General features: G+C 48.0%; 1 protein-coding gene across 1 annotated transcript in view; it reads right to left on the bottom strand.

The window, feature by feature from the left end:
- Window positions 1-3472: 3472 nt before the first annotated feature.
- The window catches only part of USP35 (ubiquitin specific peptidase 35), a 45074-nt gene continuing 22065 nt past the window's right edge, over window positions 3473-26481 (bottom strand). The window contains exons 7-10 of the mRNA XM_021704699.1: window positions 8090-8183; window positions 7098-7204; window positions 5327-6596; window positions 3473-4371 (exon numbers count right to left, since the gene is read on the bottom strand). Coding sequence (XP_021560374.1) covers window positions 4204-4371; window positions 5327-6596; window positions 7098-7204; window positions 8090-8183 — 1639 coding nt within the window. The 3' untranslated portion in view covers window positions 3473-4203. The remainder of the gene's footprint in view (window positions 4372-5326; window positions 6597-7097; window positions 7205-8089; window positions 8184-26481) is intronic.

The following is a 26481-nucleotide window of genomic DNA, read 5'->3' as shown; positions in this document are numbered from 1 at the left end:
GTACAGACCTTGGAGGCAGACAGTGCGGCCGGGGCAGGCGGGGGGGGGGCGGGGGGGCAAGCCGGGGCAGCTCCTGGGGCTGCAGGCCTGAGCGGAAGTGAAGGAGCCCTGTGAGGGACGTGGGGAAAGCAGTGCAGGGGAGCGTGGGGCCAAGAGGACGTGGGGGAGGGCTGGGGCTTCTGCCAGGGCCCAGGCCGGTAGGAGTGTGGTCGCGGGAGCCCCTGGTGTTTTCCCAGCTCATCTTCCAGCGGCCGCCCCCTGGAGGCCCGGAGCCACGTTAGCCTCAGACCTGATCCCTGGGACAGGAGAGGCCAGGCCTCTGCTCCCATGGCTTGGAAGGCCGCCCCATGAGCTGCGCCCTCCCCCACCAGGCACTTTGTCCTAAGCTGGGGAGGAGAGATCCGAATCTTTTGTGTTGATGGTTCTTGCCCAAATCATCTAGGGTTGCAGAGGTCTCATCCCACCCTGGGGTAACAGACCACCTTCCTTTGAAAAAAAAGACTTGCCACCGTGGCTGACGGAGGTGGCTACAGCTCACCTTCGGGCTCCCGCGAGCACATGCCTGGCCAGTCTCAGAAGCCCCACTCCGGTCGGGAGGATTTTCTCCGCAGTAGCCCCTCTCCTAGCAGTTCAACTCCACGAGCATTGATTCTGGGACGGCGGAATTAACCAGTGTGTCCCCGCACTGGAGGCAGGGGTGGGTGGAGACACAAGGGCACAGGACCTAGGTGAGGGCCGCGAGAGAGACTGGAAGCAAGGCTGCTGCTTCAGGACGTTGGTGCAGATCAGAGGAAGGTGGTATCTGGCAGAAGGGGGGTGGTGCTGAGATGGGCTTGAGGGGCCGGAAGATGGAGTGGATTTCTAGGCAAGGAGGCCAGGGCTGGGGTCCAGTCACCCTAGAGCGCTGGGGCTGATGGCAGTGGCTGACACTGGGTCCCTTTAAGGCCCTCTGTAGGGTCTCGTAGGGCCGAGCTTTGAGGGGTGCTGCCCTGTGCCCCCAGCCCGTGTGTGTGCTGAGTCAGCACGAGGTGAATGAAGCGGAGTGTTCAACTCTACTGTCCAAGGAGGCCTCCTTCCAGCTCTTGGTTCCTGCAGCTCCCAAGCCCTCAGGGTGGCGGTGGAGACAGAAGGAAGTGTTAAGAGGACACTGGCCTGTTGAGGGCAGAGACTCGGGCTCATGGGCTTCAAATGACCGGTGTCTCGTACACACCTGGCAGTTCAGTGGCCTGGCAAGGGCAGACCCAGGACACTGGGAAGTGCCCGGGCCAGCAGCACCAAGCGGCAGCGAGGGAGGGAGGGTTCCAGGGAGATGGGCTAAGCAAGGTCCCAGGGAGCCACCACCTGTGAAGGGGTGGTTCGCTTAGATGGTGGCTGAGGCCCTTCCATGCCGAAGCTGAGCTGTCTCTCTCTGGAGGGCCTGGCTCACTAGGGACGGGCAGCACCCAGAGCATTAGTCAGGGAGCCCAGTCCCCTCCCCGGGATGGACTTCGGAGACTTCTACATTTGAAACCCTTCAAACACGCCCCATTCCTAGGAGAGAAGCACAACCCTTCCCCTTCCGAAGTGAGTGGAGCAAGGGCTTGCCCCAAGCCCCGGCTGACCCACCCTCCCCACGCCCTTCTGACAAAAGCTCTGGATGCAGTTCGCACTCGTCCGCAACCCGTGAGGGAAGAGAGGCTGGGCCCAGGAGCGCTGCAGCTCCCTCCTCCGGGAGCCAACATTCTGGGACTTTGCAAGCTCCTTGGGCTGCCTGCGGAGGGGCCCCCTCGAGGCGCAGGCTGTCCTGTGATAGTTGGTGGTGTGTATTCTTGTGTGTTGGTTACATGTGTCTTGAAATTTAGAATCATTTCGCACAGAATTGTCGGGAAGAGAAAAGGGGCTAGCAGCCCAGTCTTAGGTTCTTGACCTGTTATACCATTTAAAATTGACATTTTTCAAATCACTGTTGGTGCCTAATCACTTAAGTTATTAATTTATTCTGTTTTCTTTAAAAAAAAAAATGTAACGTATTTATCCTGTGAGTAGGTCTGGGGTGGGGTGGGAACGTGTTCCGGTGGGTCCTGTTTTTGCTGTGGTGACACTCGGCACAGGCCTGGAGCTTGTAGGGCCCTTTTTACTGTGGTGGTGGAGCAGGACAATAAAGTCCGTTAGAAGCAACCAAAGAAGGCTGCTGGAGCCTGCCTCGTCTGAAGGCGCCGGGGAGGGACCCCACCTGCACAGAATCCCTGCTGGGGGGGCCACCCACATGGAGGCCCAGACACATGTCTGTCAGGGCCCCCAGAACGCTCGGTGCCAGTCTGCTCCCTTTCATTTTAATAGGAAGTAACGGGGCCCTTGTCTTGACCTGGAACAAGAATGACTCCTCCTTACCTTGGAATGTGTGTTCCTGATTCCACCCTTTTGCCTTAGAAGGTGCACGGAGTGTGCAGACGAACTCTGAGACTACCAGCCCAGTGTCACTGATCCCTAAGGTTTGATGTCCCAAGGGTCTGGACACTTGGGCCAAAACTCAACTCCTCCACCTACAACACTGGCAGGCGGCCGTCGTGGCCCTCGCGGCCCCTGGCCATGCGGCAGCCTCTGTCCCTGCCTTCCCACCTACTTTGTTCCCCCAGATGGGCAGGGTTGGGGTGGAAAGGGCTCCCGTGTGACCTCTCCAGCTCCAAGAATGGGCTGGCAGCTGGGGAGATGATGGGGGGGGGGCTGCCTCCCCCCTTTCCTCCTGGCAGGTACCCGAGTCCGTCCCGGGAGGGGCCGCACACCTGCACCAGGTTCTCCCAGGGAAGGGCTGGGGTGGGGGAGAACGGGGGAGCAGTGGCAGCAAGTTCTGGGCAGTCCGGGGTTCTCAGCGTCTGAAAAATCCCCAGATACGGGGGCTCTGGCTTCACACAACAGGCGAGTCCCCCTGACCGACAGGAGCTCCTCGGGCAGCCCGGAGTGTGGGTACCTGCCCCTCAGGGTACTGAGCCTGTCCTCCCCCTGCCGGCGCCAGCCTCTGGGGAACGGCCCCACTGCTGGGCCAGCTCTACCCTCGGGGGTCCTCCCAGTCCTCACCTTTCACTTGCTGGCGCTTCAGGGTAGCACACTGTCCCCTCCCGTGGGGTGTCGCACGCGCCAACAGGGCACAGGCTGTTCCCTGCTCGCAGCCCAGACAGCAAGAAACAAAGGGCACGGCCGCCGCCACAGCCACGGAGGCAGAAAGAACGACATCTTTACAGGCTTCAGAGAACCTACTTTATTCCCGTTTGGGTCTCCTCTCTCCATGTGGAAGGGTACAGCAGTGTCCGGGCACACTGACGTCCATAGCTGCTCCTCACCAACCCCCCCCCCGCACCCAGGCCACGGCTTGAATGCCACAAAGGAGGAGCTGAGCCAGCCAGCTTTCCTCCGGTCCGACGACGGCTTCATGAGAAACACAAACATAGTTGCGGTAAAGTAAGGATTCTCTCGCTCAACCAGAAAGGGGATGCAAATGGCGGCATCTCAGGCACTGAGGCAGGCTGGGGAGATGGGGTTTGGGGATGAAGGGTCTCCCGCTGTGGGGGGAGGGGGCTGTCCCGCCCCCTCTGCACCGACAGTCTCTGCCCCCGCGCCAGGCTGCTTCCCACCTACACTCCCCTCAAGTACCAGGGGTGCAGGCAGCCACAGCGTGTGCCTCTGAAAGCCCTCAGAGCCCAGAAGGGGCCACGGGGACACACACGCCCCAGACCCTGCTCTGCTGCTCGTACTACAGAGCGATAGGATGGTCTGAAAGGAGCGAGGAGGGAAATGCTACTTGATGGCAAAGCACTAGAGCTGTGAATCAGCCCCGTCACGTAGCCTGCTGGGGGGGACGGGGGGACAAGGCCCAGAGTGTCCATCTAAGCTGCTTCAAGTTGACCAGGACACTTGGGTGAGAAATCTGAATGGGGCTGATCCCAGTGTCAGGGGCTTGGCTCTCACCTCTGTATCTGAGTCTCTGCACACCCTTCAGGCTGAGGACCCGTGTCCCAGAAGCTTCCTCTCCACCTTTCCTGCCCTTGGAAGGGCCTGTCTTAGGGGCTGGACCTGCCTCCACAGCCTCCACAGCTTCCCTCAGCCCCCACCTGGCAGAGCGCCTTGGCCTCAGTCCCCACCCGGTTCCCAGAAGGAAAGGGTCAAGGCCTCCCCTGCAGTGGGCTGTGGGGCCCCCGCAGCTGGGAGCAGCCTGGGGCTGGGTCCACACTAGAAGACCAGTCTGTGGAAGTCACCGCCACTGCCACCTGCAGGACTGCAGCCTCCCGGAGAGCCTTCGTCCTCATCCTTGTCTTCATCGAAGCCCCTGCCCCAGTGCGGAGATGCAGGGAGCGCAGAGATGTAGGCCGCCCTGCTGCGGGCCTCCTTCTCCTGCTCCTGGGAACACAGATGCGGGTGGGGAAGGAGGCTTAAAATGCAGGCTCTGAAGCCAGAGTCTTCCTTCACTGTTCCCCCAGCCCCACCCCAATGCCATCCGGCACAGCGTTTCTGAGTGTCTCCAACGTGCCCAAGGGCCAAGCACAGAGAAGCCTCAGCTCCTGCCCGCGGGGTGTTCCAGCTCCGCAGGAGAATGGCTGGGATGGATCCATCCTTCCACGCTCGATCTAGGCTTCAAAACCACTCTTCTCCCAGTAAAAACTCCTAGCCCCTTGGAAAAAAGGAACTCCTTCACACAAGGCTGAGTAACTGATGAGGGCCTGCCATGGCCCCAGGGAGAAGGAGGTGCAGGGACGCCAAGGATCACGTCACAGCACACAGGGTCCCCCCTGCTGTCCTGACACGGCTGTCCAGCTCACTGCCCCTCAAGGCACGAGGAACGTGCCTCCTCAGGCTGGACGGAGGCCACCGCACAGACGCTCCTTCCCCGCGGCCCTGCCTCTGCCTGCAAGGCCCAGCACAGACGTAAACGCTGGCCCGGTGTCCCCACACGGGGCCCCAGGGTACTACTCTGGTGGTTCGTGGCCTCTGCTGTTCCTGCTGCTAAGTATTCTGATACCACCCGACTGTAAAGAGGGGAGTCAAAGGCACACGAGAGGACACGGGCAGCGTGGTCCCCAGGTGCCCCTGGAAGCCTCGACTTTCCACCACGCAACCCCACGGTGCCCCTTCACACACTGAGGACAAGCATTGGTAAACAACTGGTGATTACTGAACGCCTGCGCCTCTGAAGTAAGGGGTTCTGTCTAGCCCACCAGGATATTTCCAGCAGGAAGGGGTCAGTGACAGGGTGGCAGGAAAAGGAGGAGACAGAGCAGAATACCCTCTAAGCCCGTGGCTGTGCAGGGAAGCCCTCCACCCAGGAGATCAGCTCAGAGGCCCAGGGGCTGCTCACCTGCAGGTAAAGGATGTTGTCTTTGGAAATGGCCTCCATCAAATCTTTGTGGAGGGTGGGCTCCGTCCGGCCTCTGGGAGAGCCCGGCTCGGCCTCGGGCGCCTCCCCGGGCCGCTGCCGGTAAAAGAGCACGTAGGCCGTGTCCTTGGGGAAGAAGGAGGTGACGTTGCTGACAGACTCGAAGGAGGAGAAGGACACCCGAGTGTCGTTGAACAGGTACCACTGGTTCTCGGGCTCGGGCCTGTCGGCAGCACCCACACACGGGGCCGGCCGGGCAGCGCCCTCGCGGGCGTAGCAGTAGTAGTGGCCGCTCTCCGAGGACACCCCCGAGTGCACGACGACGCTGCACAGGTCATAGGCCTGGCCCCGGCCCCCCGCCAGCGGCAGGCGGAGCAGCAAGGGGATGGAGACGTCGTCCAGGATCTTGCGGCGGCGCATGGTGCGCAGGTCGAAGGAGAAGCGCAGCAGGGTTAGGATGAGGTAGCGCGGCCCCTGGCTCAGCTCCACCGCCTTCTCGGCGTCCTGCAGCGAGGCACAGGGCTCGCAGTGGTAGCGGTTCTCGGCCGTCAGCCTCTCGGGGGACAGGAAGTAGTTGACCAGGTCCAGCACGGAGCGGGAGCCCTCCCCGGCGGGGGCGGCGCCACCCCGGTGGGTCCCCGGCCCCGGGCTGTCCTCTTCCTTCTTCGCCGTCTCGGCCTCCTTCTCCTTCTCTGCCTCCTTCTCCTCCTCTGCCTTTTCTTCCTCCTCTTCTTTCTCTTTCTCCTGTTCCTGCTCCTCCTCCTCCTCCTCCCCCCGGGGCCTTTCCTCCTCCTGTGCTTCCTCCTCCCTCTCCACCTTCTCCTCCCCACTGCTCTGCCCCCCAGGTCCCTGGGGGCCCAGGCCTTCAATGTCCAGGACGGAGGGGGGTGCGTCCCCCGTGACACAGTGTTTCCTCTGCCTCCGAGGACCCACCCTGCTTGGAACCTGGGCTTGGGAGGGTGGTGGGGGGTCCCGGCCCCCAATGTCCTCTGCAGGGAGCATCACTGAGCCCAGGCGGCGGCGGCGACAGCGCTCAGTGGGGGGGAAAGCAAGAGAGAGGTCCGTGAAGGCCTCCTCTCTGGAGGAGACATTGAGGCAGCGGAGACAGCGTATCCGAGTCACGATCTTGCCTCCGAACATCTTCTCCACAGAGGTGGGACTTGGGCTGGGGGGCTCCTCGGGAGGGGAGGGCAAGCTGGACTGCTTGAGCTTTTGGCAGATCCTTGTCCCTGTTTTCTCCTCTTCGTGTAGCCTGGAGCAGAGAGCACAGGGATTTCATACATACGCACAGATCCATTCTCAGCGCTCGGGCCTGATCTGGGCCACCTACCTTATCCAGGATCCAGCCGTTTAGACGTGTGCGTGGGTCTGCAGAGTCTGCCCACACACGTGCCAATGACATCCACGCACATGCACTCACAAGCCAAGCACACCTCCCTCCAGACAGACACACGAACCCACCACGTGAGATGTGCCGCCTCTCCACGCGTGTGCCCCCAGCGCTGGGCTGAACACGCGCACATGCGCACTCGACAAGCAGAGCACGTGCGCACGCTCGCCCTGACCCCTCCCCAGTCACGGCTCCAATCAGCAGCTCCCAAACGTCCCTCACACGCAGCCCTGGCCACCCCTCGCGGCAACCATCTCCACGCCTTCCTCGGGTGCAGTGGGGCAGCCGGAGAGATGGGCTATTCCTCGGGCACCCTCCTCCGGCTCCCAAGCCCCCACGCGGAGCCCGGTCCAGCCCCCTTACCGATCCAGCAGATACTTCAGATACTCTGAGCAGTCCTGCTGGGTGCCAGGGCTGAACCAGGGTGTCCAGGATGCAGACAGGAAGTTCTCTGGAGAGATGGCAGGCCGCTAGGACCAAGGCAGGTGAAAGGCAGGGTCAGGAGCAGGAGGCCACTCACTAACCAGCTCTGCCACGTGCTAGGCCTAAGGGTACGTGGGGATTCTCTGTCCCAAACTTCCTGGCCTCCTCCCTAAAGTCCTCCCCATTCCTCGTTGTCCCTGACCCATCCTCTCCCACCAAGTCCATGCAGCCCATGAGCATGGCCTTAGGTTCGTGGAGATGAACAAATCCTCTTCCCCAACACACCTCTTTCTTTCCAGACCCTTATTCATTGCCATTCCCTCTGCCTAAAACACATTTCCTCCATCAAAAGCTTACAGAGTTCAAGACCCAGATGCACAGACACCTGTTCTGTGATGTCTTCCCAGTGGTCCCCTCCCCCACCATAATCAGCTTTTCCCTCCCTTGCACGCACACAACACTGCATTTCCTTCCGTTCAAGCATTACAATTGTTATTTGCAGGTCCACCCTCCCCACCAGACTATGAGCTCCATGAAAGCAAGAACTGTGGCTTCCTCCTTTTCCGTGGCCCCCACAGTGCCTTGCATAATGCTTGGCCAAGGGTTTTAGGTTCCATGAGGGCAGAGACAGTGAGCAAAACAAATACAGCCCTCAGGGTGCCTGGCAATGCAAGTGCTCAAAAAGGACAGCAGATGAGCAAAGCAACACCTAACGCAAGGGCATGAATCACGGACAGGAGAGACCTGGGCATCAGGACACAGAAGGGGGTGCAAGGAAGCACTCCCTCTCCTGTCCCATAAGGCACTAAACGACCATGAACCCACGCCAGCCTCAACAGCTTACACCAGGAAGTAGGGCCTTGTAGCCAGATGCAGGGAAGGGTGTCAGCCCAGAGCCGCCCTCCATCACGCCCAACTCCCCCTGCACTCACCTGGCTGTGCTCCAGGAAGGCGAAGAGCCACTGCAGCTTGGTCATCAGGGGCTGGGAGTTGTTCTCAGTCAATCTGAGCACACAGTGTCTGAAGCTTCAAAATAAAGCAAAAGCATCCAGGGTAAGCCAAGGGCATCCAAGGAGCCTCTACTCACCCGCAGCACTGGGAACCAGGGCATCCAGCCTCAAGGCAGAGCAGACGCTTAAAGCTCAGGCCTGGGCCAGAGGCCAGGGAAGAAGCGCAGGTGAACAACCCAGCCTGGACAATGAAGTGAGCCCTGCAGCTCGTTCCAGTTCAGAGAGCCCATGGCCCTGAGACTCAAAGATTCCAACGTGCTGAGATCCTACGTTCTCAGAGCGGCGAGGCTGGAACTCTCTGGCATGTGCCAGTCTGCACTAGTATCATCCCCAGCCACTGCAGCTGTTCACACCCACCTCCTCTTTTCACACCCACCCAGCGCAGCAGGCCTTGCTTCAACCTGACCCCTCCAAGTTCGCTCTCACAGCCCCTTCTCAGGGCCCCCGCACCATGGCCCTAAGCCCACCTGAGTGGTTCCCCTGCCTTCGAATTAGAGAGGCGGGGGTCAATGTGAGAAGTGTGCGGCACAAAGAGGACACGGGGGTGTGGGGGGGAGGCTAACAGACGGGCTCCCAACAATGGAGTCTGATCCTGCTGGAGAAGGGAAGGAGCCCCTGCTGACACCCACGTTGCCTTGGAACCAGCCAATCCCCAGGCCTCACCTTAGCTCCTGTTCTCACAAGCAGCTCTAGGCGGCCAGGTCAGGCATCTTTCCAACCTGAGCCCACTGTGCAGAACAGCGTTACCAAAGTGTGCCCCCCCCAGTCCCAGCCATCCGTCACAAAGGTTAAGTTCAGAAGCTGAGGGAGCGGTTAGGAACATGTACAGCAATGTGATGTCACTACAACCATATAAGCACGTGACTGTTCTTCTGGTAAGTGGTCTGACTGTATCTTACAAAAATTAACAGTCTGCAGCAGACTGTAAACTGGAAAACCAAGCCTTCACCAGGTCTGAGAAGCACACACGTTAGGAAGTGCTAGAGATTTAGTTCCCCATACTAGACCTGAAGCTCGGAGAGGAGAAACCTACTTGAGGTCGTACCATAAGCCAGGGCAAAGCTTACCTGCTCTGTTACTTTTTAAAAAAGATGTCTAAGTGTGGTGTGGGTGAAAGATGAGTCAAATGGATCAAAAGAATATAACAGAGAGCCCAGAAATAGGACCCCACAGTGGGGGGGGTCAACTGACCTTTGACAAAGGAGCAAAGGCAAAACAAGGGAGCAAAAAACAGTCTTGTCAACAAATGCTGCTGGAACATTTGGACATCCACATGAAAAACACACACACACCTAGACACATACCTCACACTCATCCCAAAAAATTAACTCAAGATGGATCATAGACCTAGATAGAAAATGCAAAACTATAAGATTCTCAGAAGGTAACATAGGAGAAAACCTCTTTGACCTTTGGTATGGTGATGCCTTTTTAGATGCAACACCAAAGACATGATCTGCAAAAATAATTCATAAGCTGGATTTCCTTAAAATTAAAGTCTTCTGCTCTGTGAAAGAAAACATCCAGAGAATTAAAAGACAAGCCAGGGACTTGGAGAAAATATTTGCAAAAGACCCATCCAATAAAGGACTATTGTCCAAAATATACAAAGAATTCTTAAAACTCAATAATAATTATTGAAAACTAACAACCGATTTAAAAATGGGCCAAATACAGAGAGAGGGAGGGTCCAAGTTGATGGCATAGTGAGATCGGACTCCACAGACACACCCAATCCACAGCTACCTATGGATCCGTTCCCTCTGAAAAAGATCTGAAAACTAGAGGAACTGCTTATCCACAACAATGGACAGGAGGACCACCCTGAGATGCCTAGGAGGGGTAGAGACAGGGTCTTGCAAAAAACCCCACCCGGGGGACAAAGACACACAACAGGGAGGGGCGTCCCCAGACAGGTGCTTCTGCCAGAGGAATCTGGCACCCCGGAGCCTGGGATCTGCACTGGAGAGAGAGGAGTCTCCAGAACATGTGACTGGCAAAACCAGGGGTCCTGAAATGCTCTAATAAACTGAGCTTCCCCGCTCCCCCCTGCCCCCACCCCCCAGAGGGCTTGACCTGAGCTCCAGTAAAAAAAAAAAAAACAGCAGTTTGCAAAGTGCCTACACTGTATGTCAGATCAATTTATTTGCTGATCTGGAGACACCAGCTGGAGGAGCAGGGGCAGCTGAGCAGCTCCCTGGTGACGGGGGCCCCAGGGGCTACCACTGTTGCGCCGCCCGCAGACAGCCAGCACGGGCAGGCGCAGTGGCCCGGGCCCCCGCCCCCCACCACCTTGCTGGGACAGACAAGAGCAAGTGCGGTCACGGCACCTGCTGGGTCGGACAGTGCTGGCGGTGGCAGGGTTCCCTGGCTGGGACCCACGCGCAGCGGTCACGGAGTTCTCGCCTTCCAGAGAGAGAATCTGCTCGTGCAGGCGGCTGCCACAGGCCCGGCCCCCAGAGCTGGCACGTGGGTGCAAATGGGGCGCTCTCCCACCGCTGCCGAAGCCCGAGGGCGCTGGTGGCCACGCCGCTTTCCTGCAGTCTCTCCGAAGCCAGCTTGTAAACAAGCCCACCCCCTCCATTCTGGCTGCCTTGCTCAAGCAAGTGGGTCCACACGGTCCACACAGGGGGTGCCCCTTGATCACCCGGCCCTGGTGGCCCAAGAAGGCTACTGTTAGCAAGCTCCGCAGAAAGCTCACACACACAAAGACAATTCCTGGCAGGCCACCACCCCCAGGGCACTGCACGGACAAGACACTGAAACACACCCCGATTCTGCCTGTGAAAAGGCCAAATACTTAGCCTGGAGCATCAGCCTGAGGGACAGGCTTCAGGTTTCCCATCTATCTAGAGGCTGAGAAAGCACTCCCGGGGAACAGGAGCAAGGAGACGGATCTTGGCGCACACACTTCGCCTCACTCCAGCTGGAGGAAACTCCCAGAAAGGGGCTTGTCCAGCACCCTGATTTTTAAAACTGTTGTCCAGGGAATACTTCCAGATCTGGTCCGGAGGCCAGCAGGGGTTACTATTGCAGCAACATGGGACCAAGCATGTTCACATACTTCACAAGCTACTGCCTGAGAGTCTGGCTTCCCGTCACCTGAAACAAGGTGCTAAATGAGGATCCTTGGATCACCGACAGGTCTTGGCACGCACTCATATAGAGTCGAATCAATAGGAACATATGCAGAATAAATCAGGTGATTGAGAAAATCACAAAAGTTCAAGAGATAACCAAGAATGAGGGCAAGGGTGACCAAGAATCACCACCCACATACAAAAGGCCACACCTTCAAGACAAGGAGGTGGTTGTTCTGCCTAACACATAGCAACACACAGAGAGAGTCAAGCAAGATGAGGAGAGAACTGTGCTCCAAACAAAAGAACAAGACTAAGGGAGTCTGCTTCTCCCTCTCACTCTCCCTCTGCCCCTCCCCACTGCTCGTGCTCGCTCACTCTCTCTCTCTCAAATAAATAAAACTCTTTAAAAAAATTTTAAAAAAAGAACAAGACAAAACCTCAGAAAAAGACCTTAAGGATACAGAGATAGGTAATCTACCTGATAAAAAATGCAAATGAATGAGCATAAAGATGTTCACTGAACTTGGGGAAGGGGTAGGGGGTGGGGACTAGATGAACACGGTGAGAACTTCAACAACAACAAAACAGGGTGGTAAGAAAGTACCAAAGGAAGTCACAGAGGTGAAGAACACAACAACTCAAATGAAAAATAGACTAGAGTGGCTCAACAGCAGAATGGATGAGGTAAAAGAAACCAGCAAGTGGGAAGACAAAGCAGTGGAACTCACCCAGACTGAACAGCAAAAAGGAAACAGAATTTCAGAAGAATGAAGATACTCAAGACACCTTGGAGACAACATCAAGTGGAATCACATTCATGTTAGAGGGGTCCCAGTAGAAGAAAGAAAGGGCCGGGAAACATATCTGCAAAAACAGAGGCTGAAGACTTCCCTAACCTGGGGAAGGAAACAGACATCCAAGTGTAAAAAGCCCAGAGAGTTTCAAGTAAGATGAACCCAAAGACAGCCACAGGAAGAAACATTATCATTAACATGTCAAAAATTAAAGCATCTTAAAAGCGAGAGAAAAACAAATTTTTACATACAAAAAAAATTTTAAAAATAAAAATAAAACCCTTAAGGCTACTAGCAGCTTTCTCAGCAGAAATCTGACAAGCCAGATGAGAGTGGCGTGACATATTCAAAGTGCTGAAAGGAGAACCTTCCAACCGAGAATACTCTACACCCTGCAAGGTTATCATTCAAATTTGAAGGAGAGATAGAGTTTTAAAGACAAGCAAAAGCTAAGGGAATTCATCACTACTAAATAGGCCTTATGAAAAATATTAAACAGACTTCTTTAAGCTGAAAAGAAATGTCACTAATAACACACAAAAAAAGCACAAAAGTAAAAATCTCACTGGAAAAGCTAAATACATAGTAAAGATAATGAATTAATCAGTTATAAAGGTACTAAGAAGGTTAAAAGGTGAAACTCACAAAATTAACTAAAACTGTAATAATTAGCTGATATATACATTAAAAAAAGATGTAAAAAGTGATATAAAAAACATGAAACTAGGGAAGCACCTGGGTGGCTCAGTAGGTTAAGCACCCAACTCTTGGTCTCGGCTTGGGTTATGATCTCAGGGTTTGAGATTGAGCCCTGTGTCAAGCCCTGCATTGGGCTCTGCGCCCAGCAAGGAATCTGCTGGAGAGTCTCTCCCTCCCCCAACCCCGTTTGCACGCACATGTGTTCTTGCTCTCTCTCAAAAAAACAAAAACATGAAACTAGGGAGGGGAGTAAAAATGTACTTTTCAAATGTGTTCAACCATTAGTTGCTATCAAATTAAAATAAAATGTTATTAGATAAATAGGATGATGTCTGTGAATATCACAGTAACCACAAACCAAAACTTACAGTAAATACACAAAGAAAATGAGAAAGGAATCTAACATACTATTTTAAAACATCATAAAACCACAAAGGAAGAGAGAAAAAGAAAGGAACTACGCACACAGGCAGAAAACAATTAACAAAATGGCAATATATACATACCTCTCAATAATCACTTTAAATGTAAATGGACTAAATTCTTCAATCAAAAGTGTGGCTGAATGGATAAAAAACAATACCCATCCATATATTGCCTACAAGAGACTCACTTCAGAAGTAAGGACATACAGACTGAAAAAAATAAAAATAAAAAAGATACTCCATGCAAACGTAAATGCAAAGAAAGCTGGTGAAACTGCACTCACATCAAACAAAATGGAATTTACAACAAATACTATAAGAAAAAACAAAGAGGGGCACCACATAATGATAGAGGGGCTGATCCAGTAAGAAGATATACTATTTATAAATACGTATACACCTAAAATAGGAGCGCCAGAATACATAAAGCAAATATTAACACACTTAAAGAGAGAAAAGGAGAACAATACAACAGTAAGGGATTTTTTAACACCTCACTTATATCAATGGATTGATCATCCAGACAGAAAATCAATAAGGGAACATCAGTCTTCAACAACACATTAGACCAGATGAACTTAACAGATAAATACAGAACATTCCATCCAAACCCAGGAGAATATACATTCTTCTCAAATGCACATGGCACATTCTGCAGGATCTATCACACATTAGGCCACAAAAGAAGTCTCAATAAATTCAAGAAGACTGAAAACATATCAATTATCTTCTCTGACCACAATGGTATAAAACCAGAAATCATTTACAAGAAGGAAAATGGGAAAACCACAAATATGTGGAGATTAAACAATGTGTTAAAACTGAACTACAGGGTCATAGAAGAGACCAAAGAAGAAATTTTAAAAATACCTAGAGATAAATTAAAACAGAAATACACACACACACACACACACACACACAACCAAACAGAAATACAACACACCAGAATCTATGGGATGCAGCAAAATAAGTTCTAAGAGGGAAGCTCAGAGCAATATGGGCCTACCTCAAGAAACAAAAGAAATCTCAAACCATTTAACTTTACACCTAAAGGAACTAGAAAAAGAACAAAGCTCAGTTAGTTTTAAAAAAAGGAAATAATAAAGATCAGAGCATAAATAAATGAAATAGAAACTTAAAGCACAATAGAGGGGCGCCTGGGTGGCTAGTAGTTAAGCGTCTGCCTTCGGCTCAGGTCATGGTCCCAGGGTCCTGGGATCAAGCCCCGCATTGGGCTCCCTGCTCGGCAGGAAGCCTGCTTCTCCCTCTCCCTCTCCCCCTGCTTGTGTTCCCTCTCTCGCTGTGTACTCTGTCAAATAAATAAATTCTTAAAAAAAAAAAAAAAAACCGCAATAGAAATGATCAATGAAACTGAGAGCTGGTTCCTTGAAAATAAAATTGACAAACCTTTAGGTACACTACCAAAGGAAAGAGTGAGGGCTCAAATAAATAAAATCAAAAATGAAAAAAAGTTCCAGTTGATGCCATAGAAATACAAAAGCTCATAGGATACTACTGTGAACTATTATAACAATAAATTGGGCACCCTAGAAGAAACGGATAAGTTCCTAGAAATTTATATTATTCCCAGATGGAATCATGAAGAAATAGAAAATTTAAGTATACTGATGTCTAGTAAGGAGATTGAATCAGTAATTTAAAAAGTCCCCACAACTGAGGTCCAGGACCAGACACTTAACTGGTGAATTCCACCAAAAATTCAAAGAATATGAATACTGATTATCTAGCCTTCTCAAATTCTTCCAAAAAACTAAAGAGAAGGGAAAGCTTCCAAACTCATTTTATGAAGCCAGCATTACCCTGATACCAAAACCAGAGAAGGACACCACCACACACAAAAAGAAAGTTACAAGCCAATATCCCTGATGAATATAGATGCAAAAATTCTCAATAAAATATTAGCAAACTGAATTCAACAATACATTGAAAGGATCATATACCACGGCCAAGTGGGGTTTATTCCAGGGATTCAAGGATGGCCCAATACCCACAAATTAACATGATACAACATCACACTGACAAATTAATGTAAATTTCATATGATAATCTCAATATTGAAAAAGATTTTTGACAAAATTCAATATCCACTTATGAACAAAATGTGTACATAGGGAATGCACCTCAACATAAAAAAGGCCAAATATGACAAACCCACAGTAACATCATACTCAATAGTGAAAAGCTTCAAGCTTTTCCTCTAAGATAAGGAACAAGGCAAAGATACTCAATATCCCCACTTTTATTCAACATAGTACTGGAAGTCCTAGGCACAGCAATTAGGCAGGAAAAAGAAATAAAAGGCATACAATACACACAATATATATACACACCCACCCACATATATATAGATGTATGTGGGTGTGTGTGTTTGTGTGTGTGTGTGTTCCATATACATACACACACGATGGAACACTACTCAATCATTTAAATAAAATAAAACAAATTAAAAAATAGGGCGCCTGGGTGGCTCAGTCAGTTAAGTACCCGACTCTTCATTTCAGCTCAGGTCATGATTTCAGGGTCTTGAGATCAAGCCCCATGTCAGGCTCCAGGCTCTGCGGGGAGTCTCCTTGAGATGCTTTCCCTTTCCCTCAGCCACCCTCTTCAAATAGATAAATAAATCTTTTTAAATAAGTAAGTAAGTAAATAAATAAATAAATAAAAATCATGCCCTTTCTGACACGGATGGACCTTAAGGGTATTAAGCTAAGTGAAATAACGTAAGACAGACAGGACAAATACACCACGATTTCACTTATGTGTGGAATCTAAAAAACAAAACCAAGACTCACAGACACAGAGACAGACTGGTGGTTGCCAGAGGGAAGGAGTGTTGGTGGGGGTTTAATGGGTGAAGGGAATTAAGGAGTACAAGCTTCTAGTTAAAAATAAGTCATGAGCATGGGGAATATAGTCAATAATATTGTATCAATGCTGTAAAGTGACAGATGGTAACTAGACTTCTCGTGGTGATCATTTCCCAATGTATACAAATGTCCGATCACTGTGTTGTACACCTGAAACTAACATAATATTGTATGTCGATCATAACTCAATTTTTAAAAAGGGCCAAATATCTTAACAGACACTTCACCAAAGATACAGAGATGCCAAATAAGCACATAAAAAGATGTTCCACATCATAGGTCATCAGAGAAATGCAAATTAAAACAAGATGGGTTCTGGTCCAAGACGGCAATGTAGGAAGACCCTGGGCTCACATTCTCCGGACTCACCAAATCTACACCTATTTACAGAGCCATTCCTCCTGAAGAACTAAGGGCTAACTGAACAACTTTTTGCACAACAGAGACCAACTAGAGAACAACATGAAAGACAGAGACAGAAACCAAGGTTCAGAACCCCCACCACCGACTCTTCGAACTGCAGTGGGGAGGAATAGTCCTGAGGGACCATTAGCAGATTTGTCTCCCCTGAGGCACAGAAAAAAAAAAAACTCATTTCAAAAAAGCAACTACAATATAAAGGAACCAGCCCAAGAACCCTGCCAAACAGCAGGGGTGCTGCTGGAACTTTCTCCAGATAAAGAGGCTGGTAAGCACCCTAGTTTATGGCCCCACCACCCTGACAGCACAGACGAGAGCAGGACCCAGGTAGCATGGCTGGCCCGCCCCTTCAGTGATGCCCCGGGCCCCTCGCCCACTCCAGGTTGAGCCGTCCCACCAGGGCAGCCCCACCACAGCACACACCCAGACACCCCTGGTCAGCCTGTTACAGCTGCAGCCATCTCGCCAAGGTGACACAGTCACAAAGGACCCTGGAACACACCAGGCTCGCACCACTTGGACTCCAGATGGCTTGCTAGGGCACCCTCAGCTCAGAGCACTCCAAGACCTCCTAGCTCACACCTGCTTTGGCGCTAGCCACCCCACCACGGCACCCCCTACATGGAGTGTCCCAGGACACCCTAGCCCACACCCGGCCTCAGCTCCAGCTGCCCCACCAGGGCACCCCAACTTGCCGAGCACCCCGGACACCACAGCTTGCAACCACTTCAGCCTCAGTGGTCCTGCCACGGCACCCTCCGAGCAGAGCACTCTGGGATGCCCTGGACCACACCCTGCCTCGGCTCTAGCCACCCCAAGCTACCCCCTGCACTGAGCACCCTGGGACCACCCCGGCTTGCACCTGCTTCAGCTACAGCTACCCTGCCAGCGTCTGAAGTGGGTCTCTTGTAGGCAGCATCTAGATGGCTGCTTTGTTTTTGTTTTAGAGAGAGGGAGAGGGAGAGAATCTTAAGGAGGCTCCACGCCCAGTGCAGAACCCAACACCGGGCTTGATCTCACAACACTGAGATCATGACTGGAGCCGAAATCAAGAGTCCGAGGCTTAATTGACTAGGCCTCCCAGACACCCCTGGGTTTTGTTTGTCCATTTTATTGCACCACCCTATGTCTTCTGATTGCAGTATTTAGACCAGGTACATTTAAAGTAATTATTTATAGGTACATACTTACTGACATTTTTTAAATTGTTTCTAAAATTGTTTTTATCGTTCTTCTCTGTTCCTCTCTTCTCCTGTACTCCCTCCTTGTGACTGATGACGACCTTCCCTAATGTTAAGCTTGGCTTTCTATTTTTTGTGTATTACGGGTTTTGGGTTTGTGGTAACCATCAGGTTCATATATAACATCCTAAGTATATAGCAGTCTATATTAAGTTGATGGTCACTTAAGTTCAAACACATTCTAAAAGAACTTTTTACTCCCACCACGTTTCATGTATATGTTGACACATGCTACATTTTTTTTACACATAATTTTTTTTCTTCTAATTTTAACCTTCCCCCCCCCCCCCCCCCCCCTGCCATTTTAAAGAAATCTTTTTAATGTTTCTTGTAAGGCTGCTTTAGTGGTGATGAACTCCTTTAACTTTGTTTGTCTGGGAAGCTCTATCTCTCCTTCAATTCTAAATGATAACCTTGCCAGGTAGAGTAGTCTCTATTGTAGGTTTTTTCCTTTCACCACTTTGAAATGAAATCGTGCCACTCCCTTATGGCCTGCAAACAAAGTGCCCTGGCAGGACCAATGAAGCTCAATTGCATGCAAGCCAGAAGGTCTGGGGTGTCAGTGCAGGGGGAGTCCCGGCGGTAGTGACTGAAGCCAAGGCCAGTGCAGGCTGGAGTGTCCCAGGGTGATCCATGCAAATGGAAGCAAGCAAGCAAACAAACAAAAGGTAGGATAACAATACTCAAATAAACTTTAAGACAAAAACTGTGACATGAGAAAAAGAAAGGCATTACATAATGATAAACGGATCAATCCAACAAGAGGATATATCAATTGAAAGTATCTATGCAGCCAACGCTGGAGCAGCTGAACAACATGCTATTAACAACCAATGGGTCAATGAAGAAATCAAAGGGGAAATAAAAAAAAATACATGGAGACAAATAAAAATGAAAACACAACAGTCCAAAGTCTTTGGGATGCAGCAAAAGCAGTTCTAAAATGGAAGTTTATACTGATATAGGCCTACCTCAAGAAACAAGAAAACTTCCAACCAACAAACTAACCTTACACTTTAAGGAACTAGAAAAAGAACAAAGGCCAAGGTTAGTAAATGGAAAGAAATAATAAAAATCACAGCAGAGATAAATGAAATAGAGACTAAAAAATATATATCGGGGCACCTGGGTGGCTCAGTTGGTTAAGCAACTGCCTTTGGCTCAGGTCATGATCCCAGGGTCCTGGGATCGAGCCCCGCATCGGGCTCCCTGCTCGGCGGGAAGCCTGCTTCTCCCTCTCCCACTCCCCCTGCTTGTGTTCCCACTCTCGCTGTGCCTCTCTCTGTCAAATAAATAAAATCTTTAAAAAAATAATAAAAAGAAAATAAATAATATATATCAATGAAATCAAGAGCTGGTTCTTTAAAAAGATTTTTTAAAAATTGATAAATCTTTACCCAGACTCATCAAGGAAAAAGAGAGAGGATCGAACTAAATAAAATCAGAAGCGAAAGAGAACTAACAACTGACACCACAGAAATACAAAGGATTATAAAAGACTACTACAAAAAATTATATGCCAACAAACGGGACAACCTAGAAGAAACGGATAAATTCCAAGAAACATACCATCTTCCAAAACTGAATCAAGAAGAAACAGAACATGTGAACAGACCAATTACTAATAACAAAATTGAATCAGTAATCAAATAACTACCAACAAAAGTCCAAGACCAGACAGATTCACAAGTGAATTCTACCAAACATTTAAAGAAGAGATCAAATACCTATTTCTCCTCAAACTATTCCAAAAAATACAAGAGGAGGGAAAGCTTCCAAATACATTCTATGACAAAACAACAAAGAAAAAACAAACATATTCTGTGATGCCAGCATTACTGATACCAAAACCAGTCAAAGACACTACAAAAAACGAAAACCCCAGGCCAATATATCTGATGCGCACAGATGCAAAAATCCTCAACCAAGTATGAGCAAACCAATTTAACCATGCATTACAAGGATCATTCACCACAACAAAGTGGGATTTATTCCAGGGTGCACAAATGACACAATATTCACAAATCAATCAAAGTGATACATATTAACAACACAAAAGATAAAAATCTTATGATCATCTCAATAGATGCAGAAAAAGCATCTGGGAAAATTTAACATCTGTTCATGGTAAAAAATAAATAAATAAAACAAAACAAAAAAAACCTCTCCCTGTGTTAGAACATACCTCAGCATAGTAAAGGTCGTATACGAAAAACCCACAGCTAACATCATACTCAATGGGGAAAAACAGAGCCCCTCCTATAAGATCAGGAACAAGACAAGGATGTCCACTCTCACCACTATTATTCAACATGGAACTGAAGTCTTAGCCACGACAATCAGATAAGAAATAAAAAGCATTCAAATCAGTAAGAAGTTAAACTGTCATTATTTACAGGTACCATACTATACATAGAAAATCCTAAAGATGCCATCTTTTCAAAATAACTATCAGAATAAACTAATTTGCGGCGCCCGGGTGGCTCAGTCAGTTAAGCATCTGCCTTGGGCTCAGGTCATGATCCAGGGTCCTGGGATCAAGTCCCGCATCAGGCTCCTTGCTCAGCGGGGAGCTTGCTTCTCCCTCTACCTGCTGCTCCCCCTGCTTGTGCTCTCTCTCTCCCTCTCCCCCTGTCTCTCTGTGTCAAATAAAGAATCTTTAAAAAAAAGAATAAACTAATTCAGTGAAGTTGCAAATACAAAATACACAGAAATCCACTGCATTTCTATATCCTAATAACAAAGTAGCAGAAAGACAAATTAAGCAAATAATTCTATTTATAACTGCACCAAAAGAATAAAATACCTAGGAATAAACTTAACCAAGAAGGTAAAAGTCCTGTACTCTGAAAACAATAAAACAATCGATGAAAGAAATTGAAGACGACACAAATTGAAAGATATTCCATGTTCATGGATTCAAAAAATTAATATTGTTAACATGTCCACACTGCCCAAAGCAATCTACAGACTCAATGAAATCCCTATCAAAATACCAAGAGCATGTGTCACAGAACTAGAACAAACAATCCTAAAATTTATAGAGAACCACAAAAGACCCTGAATAACCAAAGCTATCTTGAGAAAGAACAAAGCTGGAGGGATGCATGGGTGGCTCAGTAGGTTAAGTGTCTGCCTTCAGCTCAGGTCATGATCCCAGGGTCTTGGGATTGAGGCCCACGTCGGGCTCCCTGCTCAGCAGGGAGTCTGCTTCTCCCCCTGGCTTGTGCTCGTGTACTCTCTCTCTCTCAAAAATAAATAAATAGGGCGCCTGGGTGGCTCAGTTGGTTAAGCGACTGCCTTCGGCTCAGGTCAGGATCCCGGGGTCCTGGGATCGAGTCCCACATCGGGCTCCCGGCTCAGCGGGAAGCCTGCTTCTCCCTCTCCCACTCCCCCTGCTTGTGTTCCTGCTCTCGCTGTCTCTGTCTCTGTCAAATAAATAAATAAAATCTTTAAAAAATAATAAATAAATAAATAAAATCTTAAAAAAAAAAAAAAAAGCTGGAGACATCACAATCCCAGATTTCAAGATATACTACATAGCTGTAGTAATCTAACCAGAATGACAGAGGCACAAAAATAGACACATAGATCAATGAAACAGAATAGAGAGGCCAAAAATAACCCCACAATTATAGGGTCAATTCATCTATGACAAAGGAAGCAAGAATATACAATGGGGAAAAGTCCTTTCACCAAGAAGTGCTGGAAAAACTGGACAGCTACATACAAAAGAATGAAACCGGACCTATTTCTTACACCATACATAAAAATAAACTCAAAACGGATTGAAGACCTAAATGTGAGACATGAAATGATAAAACTCCTAGAAGAAAATATAGGCAAGTAATTTCTCTGACATCAGCCTCAGTAACGTATTTTTAGATATGTCTCCTCCTCAGTCAAGGGGGAACAAAAGCATAAAAAAACCTTTGCAAGCACATCAAAATGAAAAACTTTTGCACAGCAAAGGAAACCATCAACAAAACAAAAAGACAACCTAATGAATAGGAGAAGATATTTTCAAATGTTATAGCCTATAAAGGATTAATATAGGATTAAGAAAAGGATTAATATTTATTATATAAATATATAAAAACCTGTACAACTCAACACCAAAAAATAATCCAATTTAAAAATGAGCAGATGACTTAAATAGATACTTTTTCCAAAGAAGACACAGATGGCCAACAGACACATAAAAGATGTTGAATGAGATGCACTCATCATCATCGGGGAAATGCAAATCAAAACCACAATGAGATACCGTAACCTCACACCTGTCAGAATGGTAGAATCAAAGAGACAAGAAATAAGCACTGGCAAGGATGTGGAGACAAAGGAACCCTGGTGTACTGTTGGTGGGAATGCAAGCTGGTGCAGCCACTGTGGAAGACAGTATGGACGTTCCTCAAAAAATAAATCCAGTAATTCCATACAATGCAGTAATTCCTCTATTGGGTATTCACCCAAAGAAAACAAAAATACTAACTTGAAAAGATATACGCACCCCTATGTTTATTGCAGCATTATTTACAATAGCCAAGATATGGAAGCAACCAGAGTATCCATCCACAGATGCACAAAGAAGATGTGGTATACACACACAATGGAATATTACTCAGCCATAAGGAAGAGCGAGATCTTGCCATTTACAACAACATGGATGAAACTAGAGGGTATTATGCTAAGTGAAATAAGACAGAGAAAGATAAATACCATATGATTTCTCTTACATGTGGAATCTAAAAACAAATGAACAAACAAAAGCAGAAAGAGACTCATAAACACAAAGAACAAACTAATGGTTGCCAAGGGGAGGGGTGTGAGAGGATGGGAAAAATGGGTAAAGGGTCCATGGTAGATACAGCCTTCCAGTTATGGAATAAATAAGTCACAGGGATAAAAGGGAATATAATCAATGTATTGTAATAGTGTTACACAGTGACAGATGGAAGCTACACTTGTGAGCATACCATAATGCAGACTTGTCAAATCAGTATTTTGTACATTGTATGTTAACTATATTTCAATAATAAATAAGTACATAAACAGTCAAACTCAGAGAGGCAGAGAACAGTAGTTGATGGGCAGGAGAGAGAAGAAAGTGGTCAAAGGGCATAGAGTTTTAGTTATGCTAGATGAATTCTAGAGATCTACTATAAAACAACGAGATATTACTACACACCTATCAGAAGGGTTAAAATCCAGAACACAGAAAACACCAAATGTTGAAAGGATGTGGAAAAACAGGAACTCTCATTCATTGCTGGTGGGAATGCAAAATGGTACAGCCACTTTGGAAGACATCTTGGCAGGTTTTTTTCCTTTTTCCATTTTTTTTGGGGGGTTTTGGGTTTTTTTTGTTTTTTGGGGGTTTTTTTTAGCAATTTCTTACAAAACTAAACATACTATTACCATCTGATCCAGCTACCATGCTTCCTGTTATTTACCCAAAGGAGTTGAACCATCACGTCCACACAAAAATCTCTACATGGATGTTTACAGCAACCATATCCTTAATGGCCAAAACCTGGAAGCAACCAGTATGTCTTTGAGTACGTAAATGGATGCACTGTGGTACATCCAGACAATGGAATACTATTCGGCACTAAAAAGAACTGAGCTACCAAGCCGTGAAAAGAGATGGAGGAACCTTAAATGCATACTGCTAAGAGAAAGAAGCCAATCTGAAAAATACAAACCAATATGAAACTGTGTGATTCCAACTATATGACACTCTGGAAAAGGCAAGAGTATGGAGACCATGAAAAGATCAGTGAACTGGAGGGGGCACAAAGAGGCAGAGCACAGTGGATTTTCAGGGCAGTGAAAATATTCTGTATGATACCATAGCGATGGATACATGTCCTTAGACATTTGTCCAAACCAACACAATGTAAATGCCAAGAGTGAATATAAACTATGGACTTTGGAGGATTATGATGGGTCAGTGTAGGTTCATCCTTGGTTTAAAAAAAAAAAAAAGTACTATTCTGGTGAGTGATGTTGATAATGGGAGAGGCAATGTAACTGTGAGGACAGAAAGTGTATGGTAAGTCTTGATACCTTCCCTCTCAGTTTTGTCATAAACCTAAAATTGCTCTTTAAAAAAAAAGTCTTAAAATGAGAGGGAAGAGGGATTCTGGGAAGATGGCACAGTAGTAAGTATCAGGAAACAGTCTCCCCACCTAGACAACAACTGCACTGGCAGAATCTAATGTTGATGATCTGAACACTCTGGAGTCTTTTGAAAGCTTGCAACTTGGCGGGGAAGACTTCCACTGTACGTCGCTGTCAATTTCACCTCCTAGCACAGTGGCCGTTACCCATCCCCACCCCCCAGCCAAATGGCAGGCAGGTAGCTGTGTACATGTTCCTATAACAGCTTACACATAGCCTGCAGGCCCAGGGTGGGTAAAAAGTACTCTATCTCCCAAATGCTGGGGATCTATGCTCTGAGTCCTGCTTCTGATCACGGAGGTGCAAAGAAGCAGGCAGGCACTGAGAGAGAGAGAGAGAGAGAGAGAGTGCGCACGCACACACACAGTATTGTTGCAAGGCCCTCCACCTCAAGCTGAAGTGACCGCCAAGAGATTTAAAGGGCCAGCACTCCTCTGCCCTCCTCTCCTTTTTAACCTTTCACATTTCAGAAGCCAGACATTAAAGACTAGAACATTCAGAAACTGCATATACAGGGAAAATCAGAAAGTGACTGCACATGCCCAAGGAAAGGCTCCGAAAAGAAAATGAAGACATTTCATTGACACCTCAGGCTGATCTTCAACACAGAGACAGCCTACAACAATTAAAAAAACAAAAAACAAATGAACCCACGGCAAACAATAGGGAAGGGGAAGAATCTGATTTCCAGAGTTTTATTAAAATCAAATGTCCAGAGTTCAACAAAGAATGGGAAGACATACAAAGAAACAGGAAAGTGTGGCCCATTCAGAGGAAAAAAAAATAATCCAACAAAATCTGTCCCCGAGAAAGACTTAAGGGCCAATGAATCAGACAAAGACTTTGAAATATCAGTCCTAAAGATGATTAAAGAACTAAAGGACAGGGCGCCTGGGTGGCTCAGTCAGTGAAGCATCTGACTCCTGAACTCAAATGGCTTTGTCTTAACCCAGGCACCCCAGGTGATTAATACATTTTAAAAAATTACTGATTTAGGGGCACCTGAGTGGCTCAGTCCATTAAGCATCTGCCTTCGGCTCAGGTCATGATCCCAGAGTCCTGGGATTGAGCCCCAAGTCTGGCTCCCTGCTCAGTGGGGAGTTTGCCTCTCCCTCTCCCTCTGCCCCTCCCCCCTGCTCATGCTCCCTCTCACTTGCTCTCATTCACTCTAATAAATAAATAAAATCTTTAAAAAAAAAGGAATTACTGATTTGTTTTTTGGGCATACAGAGTATAAAGAAGTAATTTTGCAACATCAACAACCAAAACAGGTGTGATGGAACTGTAAAGGAGCAGTTTTGTATGTTATTGAAATTAAGCTGTTATAAATTAAAATTGTAATGTTCTAAATTTAGAATGTTAAATGTAATCCACATGGTAACAACAAAGAAAACAACTATACAATATACATGCAAGGAAATTAAGAATTTAAATATTTCACTATGAAAAATCAACTGGACAGAGAAGACGACAGCAATGCAGGATATTAGGGACAAAAAAGTTACAGGGTATGTAAAAGCCAAGTAGCACAGCGACAGAAGTCCCTCCTGATCGATAAGTACTGCAAAAACAGATCAAATTCTGCAATCAAAAAATAAAGATTGGGAGGATGGATAAAAATACACAATCCAATTCTAGGCTGTCTGTGAGGGACTGAGTTACAATCCAAAGACACAAACAGGTGGAAAGTGAAGGGCTGGAAAAGGATACTCCATGCAAATGCAAACCAGAACAGGGCAGATTTTCCCTGTATATGCAGGCAACTAATATCCGACACAACAGACTTTAAAATCAAAAAAGCTTGTTACAAGAGACAAAAAAGGCGGGCGCCTGGGTGGCTCAGTTGGTTAAGCGACTGCCTTCGGCTCAGGTCATGATCCTGGAGTCCTGGGATCGAGTCCCGCATCGGGCTCCCTGCTTGGCAGGGAGCCTGCTTCTCCCTCTGACCCTTCCCCCTCTCATGTGCTCTCTGTCTCTCTCATTCTCTCTGTCTCAAATAAATAAATAAAATCTTAAAAAAAAAAAAAAAAAAGAGACAAAAAAGGCATTATATAATGATAAAAAGCTCAGTACAGCAAAAAGATAACAATTATAAACATTTACACACCAAATGGCAGGCCATCAAAATTTATGATACAGGGGCGCCTGGGTGGCTCAGTCGTTGGGCGTCTGCCTTCGGCTCAGGTCATGGTCCCAGGGTCCTGGGATCGAGCTCCACATCGGGCTCCCTGCTCTGCGGGAAGCCTGCATCTCCCTCTCCCACTCCCCCTGCTTGTGTTCCTGCTCTCACTGTGTCTCTCTCTGTCAAATGAATAAATAAAATCTTTAAAAAAAAAATATATATATATATATATATGATACAAAAACAGAGAATTTAGAGGGAGAAATAGACATTTCTACGGTAACGGTTGGAGACCTCAATGCCCCATCCTCAATCACAGATAGAACCAGCAAGAAGGAAAGGAAATAGAGGACTTAACAAAATAACCACCTAGATGTAACAGACATGTACAGAACACTCCACCCAAAGCAGCAGAATACACATTCTTCTCAAGTGCACCTGAGACACTTGCCAGAAAGA

Source organism: Neomonachus schauinslandi, chromosome 11 (assembly GCF_002201575.2).
Source record: "Neomonachus schauinslandi chromosome 11, ASM220157v2, whole genome shotgun sequence".
Lineage (NCBI taxonomy): Eukaryota > Metazoa > Chordata > Mammalia > Carnivora > Phocidae > Neomonachus > Neomonachus schauinslandi.
This window is presented reverse-complemented; position numbering and strand designations above follow the sequence as displayed.